Here is a 9,683-nt window from a genome sequence, read left to right on the forward strand (position 1 = left end):
TTGTTTGCCGTGTGCTACGTGCAAGAAACGCACGGCAAAGACTCGTCCCAGGTGTACAAGTCGGAGACGCGTGGCTTATTTGCCGTGTGCTGGCACACATCATAGGACACACGGAAAAGACCCACTGTTTTTTCTTTTATATTTGTTTGCAAGTAAATAGAACTATTTATACATTTGCATCAAAGCCAACAACAGTGGCACCACAGCAGTATATTTGCATCAAAGCCAACATAGTGTCATAATACATTGACACATAATGCATAATACAAGTTCCATAACCACAAATAGTTTATAATACATGTTCCATAACCACAAATAGTGCATATATAGGTTCATAATACATTGACACATCATCCGAAGCCCCGAAGCTCTAAGAGTTCATCCTTCATGCACATCCTACAAGTTAGAAAGCAAACACATGAGATTCACAAACCAACACAACATAGCAAGTAAATTTTGACAAGTAATATGTAACAATGGAAATGAAACTATGAAACTAAATGGACATGGCAAATAAATTTTGAGAATTAAGGAAAGATAGCACTACAAGTCACTAGAATGAGAGTACAAACCTAGAAGGGCGAGTGGCACTAAGTGTAGGTGTCAAAGCCGGCGGACGATGCTGAGGTTGTTGAAGCTAGGCTGTCCCCCTGTAGGAGGGGTCATCAAGTTTTCATTCCCATTCTGAGTGGATGGCCCACAGAGCTCCATGTTGTTGGATCCACCTGAGGCATGTAGCTACAAGAAATGTAGAAGTAAATGAGTATACACTTCTGCAAAACATGAATAAACAGCTAATACACATATAATGGGCAATGCATGGCTGTCATTGGTACAACCTGGAAAATGATGCATGGTCGGCCTAAGTTAATTTCATATTGATGATTAATAATGAGCTCCGTTAATTCACTAATATGAAAATTAGTACATGTAAAAATAATTAATCTCGGTATGTTGTTGCAAAACCGAATAGTTTCATGTAGTGTGCTATAGTTTAGCTTAGTTTTCCCTCGTGGTGGTATTATTACAGATCTACCATTACTATATTGCTTGAGAAGCAGCTCTTGAAGATAAGGGTCCTGCACCCAGTCCATCGACGATGGTCCATCGTCTTCATCTTCATGATCATCATGATGACCTCCATCTTGATCTCCATCTTGATCTTCCTCATCAGGTCCAAGATCTCCTACATTTTGTGATCATGATCATCTCCGGGATATTCTACATTGTGATCATCTCCGGGATCTTCTACATTGTGATCATGATCTTCTACATTGTGATCACCCCCTTCCTTATTTCTTGAAATCCCATGGACAAATTCATAATCATCTTCATCACATTCCCACCGATAGTCATCCATGAAACCACGCACGAGAAAGTGGTCCCGCACCATATCGGCTTTAGGGTCCATAAGGCTCGTCAGCTTGCATCTTCGACACAGACATCTTATCTCTGTTTGGTTATTTTTAATCATCTCGGCCGTCGCAGATTTCAAAAACCTAGCTACAACGCCTTCGCTCATCATGCGGACCATGGTCGCCTGTGGGGCATAGATAAAATAGATATTTTAGTACCAAAAGAAAAAATTGGCATGACCTTCCCTAAAAATAGGACATATGTATATGTGTAGTATGTCCATTTTTCACCGAAACGGAAATGAATCAACGTTTTGGCAAAATATTGGCAACTCGCATTTCAAATCCCTGCAAATAAAAACATGTAACACATGTAGGCTTCACATATACAACACATGTGAAGCCTTCGCATACACATGTGGAGGCTTCGCATACAACACACACATGCATGCACGTGAGGCTTCGCGCATGCACAACACATGTGGAGGCTTCGCATAACATATATGCGCACACACACGTGTGCAAGACGATCGGGAAGCGGTCACATACAAAGCATATCCAACAAAGTTACCGATACTACGAGACCGAGAGTGTTGGGAGGAAAAAAGTTGAGACATTGAGTCGGGGATTGAGCTAAAAAGCTTCACCTTAGTTACCTATCAAGAAAATTAAGTTTAATGACTTATTTTGGGTGAATGAAGGGGTGGTAATGAGGTGGGGAGGAGGAGAAACATGACCAGGTCCAGATTTGGTGGGAGGTGGTGGTCTAAGAGTGTTGGGGAAAGTGGGTGGCACATGTGGGGGCAGGGGGAAAAGCAGGAAATGGTCACAGGTTAGCAGTGGCGCACCACCTAGCAGTGCGCCATTGCTAGGGTGACATAGCAATGGCGCACTACTAAATGGTGCGCCACTACTAACCTAGCACCAGCACCCTCCCTGTAGAAGCCCCTGGCCCACCTCTTAGCTGTGCGCCATAGCTAGTCAAGATAGCAATGGCGCACCACTGTGCAGTGCGCCATTACTAAGTTGGGGAAGGGAGCTGGGCTCTGGTCGCCCTTTAGGGATGGCGCACCCCTTGAGCAGTGCGCCACTGCTATAGTTTTACCACTGGAGCACCATTTTATGGTGCGCCACTACTAATTAGTAGTGGCACACTGCTTTTGTGGTGCACCAATGACACCCATCTTACGGTTAGGCCTTTTCCTAGTAGTGTGAATAGTAGCTGGGCATATGATACAACATCTATTGCTAAATAGAGCGGAATATGACGCACATACTGATCGGTTCTAGATGAAGTAGTTGTTGGTGCAACGGTAGCGTTGTTGACCGCAATGTTCGCAAAGACGGGGCGAAGCAGATGGTGACAGAGGTGACCATAGGTGGCACCACCCAACTTGTGCGATAGACGACCCGTGATGAAGAGCTTGAGCTGACCTGCAAAGTGCTTCCGGAAAATCTAATTTGCCCTCTCTGATACAGGATCTCAAAGGCGAGTGGTTCCGGAGACATTATCTCCAGTTCGCCGCTCCACGCCGGCAGGCGGGATGGAATATAGTGTAACGGCCCAGGGTAGCACTCATATTAAATTTTCTTGTGTTTTTCATTTGTGCATCATCATGGCATCATGCATGCATCTCACTCATGTTTCTACAAAATAAAAATTATTTTTAAACCCAAGTTATCCTCACTTTCCTCTCTTATGGTTTATATGAGAACCTTTCCTCTCCTCCTTTATTTAAATAAACCCAAAATTCAAAACAAAATAAAATGTTTTCAGATATTTTCATATTTCAAAATAAAACTGGTTTTGTTCTATTTCGAATTTACAAAAGTTTTCAAAACAGTTTTAAAATAAAAAGAAAACAAAACAGAAACCCCCTAACCTAATCTCTCCCCTGGGCCTCTCCCTCCCCTTTTTGGCCCGTCCCTCCTCTCTCCCTTCTTTTCCTCCCGGACAGCCCATCCCAGGCCCACCTCCCTTCCGTGCTGGCAGCCCAGCCACCTCAACCCAAGGCCACCGTACCGCTTCATCGAGTAGAGACGCTCCTCCCCTTGTTGGCTTCCTCGTCTCGGTCACGCAGGGAGCGTGAGCTCCATGGTCCCCCATGTCATGCGCTCCTCCTCCTCTCTCAACCACCATGCCAGCCTCTCCCTTATCCTGCCCAACCACTCTCCCTCTCGCCCACGCCTCCTCCCTTCCTTTTTCCCCTTCTCCACGAAAACCAGAGAGACGGCTAGGGTTTCCTCACCAAAACTCTGAGCGCCGCCGTGTGAAATTCGTCGGTGCCCCGTTGATTCTAGCTGCCCCTCGCCACGCCGAAGCCACCAAAAGGACCGTTGCATTGTCCTCGTTCTCCTGATGCCCTCAACCGGGCCAGGGACGCCCCAAATCGCCGTCGCTGACCTCGTTTCCCCTTCAGAACCGACGGCCAAATTCTCCGTCTCCGGCCATGTAGCGATCCAGGAAAAATCCCCATACTAGATTTGTTTGTTAATTTTTCTTTTGGCATAATCATGGCATCAATCACCTTGCATGTTTTAATAAAAGTCTCAAGAAAATTATTTTTATTTAAACCCTCCCTTTCCTTATCTTATTTTCAATAATAATAAAACCAAAATATTATTATTTTGGATGTGTTCAAGAACTATTTTCAAATCTGCTACAAATATTTTCAAACATTCAAAACTTGTCAAAATCCTTTCCTCTCTTCTCTTTGATTTAATTCTGAAAATTCAGCAAGAAAGAAGGATAGGAAGAGGAAGTACCGATGGCAAGGAAGAAAAAGGGAACCAGCCCAACAGTCATTTTGGCCCACGGCCACCTAACTCAACGAAGCCATCTCCCTGCCTTCCTTCTCCCTGTACGGCAGCGTATCCATCCACCTGCACGTCGCTGTCCAGCGATGCGACGGCTCCTGGGAGCTCAGCTGCCTCCTATAAAAATCCCCCTGCTCCTTTCTGTGAACCCTAGTCCCATCTCCTCCCTCCCCGCCGCCACTCTCTTCTGCAACCGCGCTGCTCTCCTCCGCATGCTCGTCTCTAGGCCGGTGATCGCTGGCCAAAAACTACCGTCGCCATGCTGTGCTTCGTTGTCCCCAGCGCTGCATCCTCGACGCTGCTCGACTCTCCTTGGTGAGCTCCGCGTCCTCCCGAACATCTCCCAGGCCGCTCTTCGTTTTTCTTGCCGTGCTACCGGCGTTGAAGGCCGCCCTCTTTTCGCAGGACTTCGTCGCCGGCAAAACTCTGGCGTCTACGGTCTACCAGAGTGAAGTCCAGCCTTTTCTATTTCCCCGACGCAGACCTCTACATCAACACCGGCCGGCCGCCCGCCAAGTTCGCCGCGTGCTGTTTCATGATCCTCACCGTCGCCTCCGTTTCGCTGACGGGCTGTTTCGGCAACGTCGCTGCCTGGACCAACCTTCTCCGCCAACGAAGGTCGCCGTTCCAGGCGTTCTCGTCTCCGTCCGCTGCACTGAAGGTCCGACCTTCCTGTTTCCGTCCCATGCTTTGACGATCTGGAAACGAGCTTGAGCTCTTTGTTGATGCTGCTGTTTCCCCACGCGTGCAACAGGCCAGCATCAAAGCCACGCCACGGCCAAGCCGCCAAGCGCGCATCCGCCGTCGACACTGGCCGGCCGGCTCCGTCCGCTTCCGTCGCCCCTCCATCTATCAGTATCGCGTGTACCAGCAGGCAAAGGAGCTGCTTTGTTGGTTCAGTGTGGTGCAGTACACGGCCACGACATGATCTGATGCTAGCTCAGCTGGTTCGTTCTGTCTGCATGCGCAATCTCCTGATCCAATCCCCGTGACATGCAAAGCCTCTCCTTTTTAATCATTTATTTCTTTGCTCTGCTGACAGTTGGACCCACCCGTCAGTGACCTCCGGTGACACATCTGCTGCAGATCCCAGTCAGCTTCCCCAGGCCCCGTCTGTCATCCCCTCTGGCTCGGATTTGCTCGGTGAGAAAAGCGTCCGGCTGTTTCTCTGTTTTCTGAAATTCCAGAGAATTGCTAAAACTTGATAAATTCATATCTCTCAAACCATAACCCGAAATAAAATGTGTTTTATATAAATTTTGCTCAGAAAAATGAGAGGAACATTAATATGCCATCCATGTTTGCTGTTGCATCACGCATCATACAATTTCGTGCTAGTTTGCATTATCACCTAATATGTAACATATGGAATATGTGGGATATTGTATAAATGTTGTCCCGGTTCCATTTAACTTTGATGTAGCTCACCCCTGCTATGTTTGCTATGCTAATCTACCCTTAAAATTTGATGATAGAAAATGCAACTCCAACCTAATTTGTGTGTCCGGGGTTTCGCCTCCGATTAATATGGATAAGTTGCATCGCATCATGTTTGCCATGCCATGCCATGCATATCATATCATGATCATGCCGATTCTTCTTCCGTAGTTGTAAGATTTGCATCCGATGTTTGTTGTAGCATTTGCTTCTTCGCGGATAGGATCACGAAGTTGTGTGGTGAGATACGCCAAGTTCTCCGGATGTTCCTCGGCAAGCTTTAACAGGCAAGCATTTCCCCTATACTCCTGCCCCTGCAGAAGTCGCTCACCTATTTTATTTTGCCTTCTCCCTCATGCTATCCTTGAGTTGCGTTCTTGTCACGTGTCCCTTCCACTTGTTACCTCAAGCAGCCTATATTGCCTCCACCAACCACCTACAGCTATTGCTTGGTTATCGGGTCTGCCTTGCGAGTCGTAGTGCATGCTAGTGCTGTTTTATCTAGTTACCGTTACCGCAATCTTATCGGGTTATCTGTTGGGAAATCATGACACATGCTACATGGTTATATCTGTGGAAGTATCATGGTTACTTGTTAATAATTGTTAAGCGGAGACATCGGTGGGTCAGTTGCTCGTTTTATGGCGGCTCACTTGTGTTTCTTTAAAGCTTAGGACCCGAGTTCCTGTTATCTGTTCCGAGACTGAGCGCTCTAACCACACGTGGGTATGCTTCTGGGTCTCCCCTCGACCATCGGAATCTACGACTTTGTCCAAAGTGGCCACAACTAGTTTGCAATGTTTTACCATTTGTTGTTTGCGTGCATGCCACCGTTACTTATTTAATTTGGGAAGCCCCGGGTGCCTTGTATCCCTTGTTTCGGTATGCACGTATAGGTCGTGGAGCCTCTGCGAAGTGGTTTATCGCCCAGGTGTTTAAACCACCTAGCACGTTGACACACATAGCTAAGTCCGCTTCGGAGATACGGCCGGACTTCGATACGGGTTCAACTTGGTTAGGTGGCTTCCTGGACATTGTTGTCGTGAAGGAGAGTGTGAGTCGTGATATTCACCTGTCGCAAGTGGGTTGATCGTGCGTGTGGGCACATTTGGGCACCCCTGCAGGGTTACATCTTATCGATAAGCCGTGTCCGCGGTTATGGACGACTTGGAGCTGTATGACTCGACCATAGACAACTTGCACCTGTTGTTTCATTACTAATAACTTGTGTAGTAAGATAGAACAACTTAAATAATAACTGGTTAAAACTTGTCAACTGTGTGAGTGCCTTTGTAAGTACTTCCTTGCGAGGGGGGAACGCATCGGCTGTGTTATGTTTGCAGAGTATAGAACTGCTAGCTTATGCGCTCTCTCATCTTCTCTGATTAGACGGCTGTTGTAGAGTGTCTCTATAGGTTTTTAGTGCTTGCGCGCTGCCGCTTAACCCCACCATATTGCATATGACGTTCCTCTTGCGTCCTCTAAGTCCCCTGCGTGCCTCAAGTACAAAGGACGACTGGTTGACGAATGCTTATACGTCTTGAAGTCTTGTTAAGTACGAACCGTACTTATTGCTGCTTCTACGGGATATAACCGGGCAGGTATGAAGACCGGTACGATGAAGGCGACGTTAGCAAGGTTACCCTTCCGGCTTGGCCTGGGCAGGGTTATGGACGCTACTGTTTATCTTCTGGACTCTTAGTCCCATTTGTATCTTGTCCGTACTCGGATGTATTTGATCTTCTGTATGATTTGGATCTTTGTATGTATCTATTTGTATCTTGACTCGTTGGAGTCGTTGTTGTTGTAATATATCTGTATCTTGTGGGCTCTATTGTAATCCTGTTGCAATGTTACCGCTCGTGATTGATTCCACCCGCATCGCGTGCATGCTTCGGCGTGTACGAGGCGCTTGGTGGTGCGTCTCCTAAAATCGATATCGTGCGGATTTCGGCGGATTCGCTGGGATCCTCATGGTACCGGTTTTGGGGCGTCACAGGCCACCACCGACTTCCTCCGCTTCCGTTGTGACGTCCTACGCGCTCCTGGTACCGTCCTCTACCTTCCAATACTTCTCCCCTTCTCCTCTGTCCCCTGGTTCGAACTTCCCGCGTTGACGCATTCCTTTCACCGCAAATACTTCGACACCGGCGGACCCTGGGCTCCGCGCCAACACCAGCAAGTTTCCCGCGTCAAGGCACTTCCCCGACGCCAACCATCGCTTCCTGGAACGGCTTCGGCCGCGCACCCCATGCCAGCCTCGCGGTGATCACCGCTACACGCGCGCGGCACCTTCTATCGAACACCTTCCGTGCACACAACGACATCGTCCGAGTCAGCGCCAGCGTGGCATCCTGGCCCCACCCGTCATTCTCTTCGGCTAGCAAAGCCCACGGTGAGAAACCCCTTCTCAGACCTGGCTCTGTATCTTTTGCATCTTAACCCCTGCCATGTTTAATGATTCAACCCGCAGCCCCTGCTTCTAACCATCTATTCGAAAACCCCCTGTAACTTTTGAAAACAAATCTGGGGTCCCTCCCTAGCAACAGTCTTATTTTCGGGTCCTTCCCCAATTAAAATAAAATATGTCTATCTGTTTTAAATAATAAAAACTAATATGTTAACAACTTTTAATTTGTAACTCGAATGAAAATGTTTTATATATGAAAATTGATCAGAAAAATGTGTTAAACATGAATATGCCATCCATTCATTTGTTTTCACCTCGCATCATGTCGCTCGTTGACAATCGTGTATGTTCACCTAACATAACATCAGAGTATTTTGAAACACCGATTAGGGTTTCCCCACTCCGTTTAATATTGAATTAGCACACCCCTGCCATGTTATGCCATGCTAATCAACCCTTAAATTTGTTTGTAGGAAATGCAACCTTAAACTAATTTGTTAGCCCGGGGTTCTGATACGTCTCCGACGTATCGATAATTTCTTATGTTCCATGCCACATTATTGATGTTATCTACATGTTTTATGCACACTTTATGTCATATTCGTGCATTTTCTGGAACTAACCTATTAACAAGATGCCGAAGTGCCATTCTTTGTCATTGCTTTTTGGTTTCGTAAATCCTAGTAACGAAATATTCTCGGAATTGGACGAAATCAACGCCCAGGGCCTATTTTGCCACGAAGCTTCCGTAAGTCCGAAGAGGAGACGAAGTGGGGCCACGAGGTGCCCAAACCATAGGGCGGCGCGCCCCCTGGCCGCGCGGCCCCGTGGTGTGGGGCCCTCGTGCCGCCTCCCGACCTCGCCCTTCCGCCTACTTAAAGCCTCCGTTGCGAAACCCCAAGACAGAGAGCCACGATACGGAAAACCTTCCGCAGACGCCGCCGCCGCCGATCCCATCTCGGGGGATCCAGAGATCACCTCCGCACCTCGCCGGAGAGGGGAATCATCTCCCGGAGGACTCTACGCCGCCATGGTCGCCTCCGGAGTGATGTGTGAGTAGTCTACCCCTGGACTATGGGTCCATAGCAGTAGCTAGATGGTTATCTTCTCCCCATTGTGCTATCATTGTCGGATCTTGTGAGCTGCCTAACATGATCAAGATCATTTATCTGTAATTCTATATGTTGCGTTTGTTGGGATCCGATGAATAGAGAATACTTGTTATGTTGATTATCAAAGTTATGTCTATGTGTTGTTTATGATCTTGCATGCTCTCCGTTACTAGTAGATGCTCTGGCCAAGTAGATGCTTGTAACTCCAAGAGGGAGTATTTATGCTCGATAGTGGGTTCATGCCTCCATTGATATCCTGGGACAAAGATGAGAAAGTTCTAAGGTTGTGGATGTGATGTTGCCACTAGGGATAAAACATTAGTGCTATGTTCAAGGATGTAGTTACTAGTTACATTACGCGCAATACTTAATGCAATTGTCTCGTTGTTAGCAACTTAATACCGAGGGGGTTCGGATGATAACCTGAAGGTGGACTTTTTAGGCATAGATGCATGCTGGATGGCGGTCTATGTACTTTGTCGTAATGCCCAATTAAATCTCACTATACTCATCATAATATGTATGTGCATGGTCATGCCCTCTTTATTTGTC

The 9,683-nt window shown here is 47.1% G+C and overlaps 1 protein-coding gene across 1 annotated transcript; it reads left to right on the forward strand.

The window, feature by feature from the left end:
* Positions 1-4,209: 4,209 nt before the first annotated feature.
* On the forward strand, positions 4,210-7,443 carry LOC127308624 (uncharacterized). The gene is made up of 6 exons (XM_071821489.1): positions 4,210-4,487; positions 4,578-4,833; positions 4,927-5,119; positions 5,215-5,315; positions 5,812-5,896; positions 7,211-7,443. The coding sequence occupies exons 1-3, from the start codon at positions 4,432-4,434 to the stop codon at positions 5,098-5,100; spliced, it is 486 nt and encodes a 161-aa protein (XP_071677590.1). The 5' UTR covers positions 4,210-4,431; the 3' UTR covers positions 5,101-5,119; positions 5,215-5,315; positions 5,812-5,896; positions 7,211-7,443.
* Positions 7,444-9,683: the final 2,240 nt, after the last annotated feature.

The sequence above is a fragment of the Lolium perenne genome, chromosome 6, assembly GCF_019359855.2.
Source record: "Lolium perenne isolate Kyuss_39 chromosome 6, Kyuss_2.0, whole genome shotgun sequence".
In the NCBI taxonomy this organism is placed as follows: domain Eukaryota; kingdom Viridiplantae; phylum Streptophyta; class Magnoliopsida; order Poales; family Poaceae; genus Lolium; species Lolium perenne.

What these genes read in the sequence shown, in the direction of transcription:
- LOC127308624 (XM_071821489.1), top strand. Translation starts at nt 4,432, where the DNA reads ATGCTGTGCTTCGTTGTCCCCAGCGCTGCATCCTCGACGCTGCTCGAC. An exon ending in ACGCTGCTCGACTCTCCTTG is followed by an intron (nt 4,488 to 4,577) that starts GTGAGCTCCGCG and finishes CTCTTTTCGCAG; the next exon opens with GACTTCGTCGCCGGCAAAAC. An exon ending in CTCCGTCCGCTGCACTGAAG is followed by an intron (nt 4,834 to 4,926) that starts GTCCGACCTTCC and finishes CGCGTGCAACAG; the next exon opens with GCCAGCATCAAAGCCACGCC.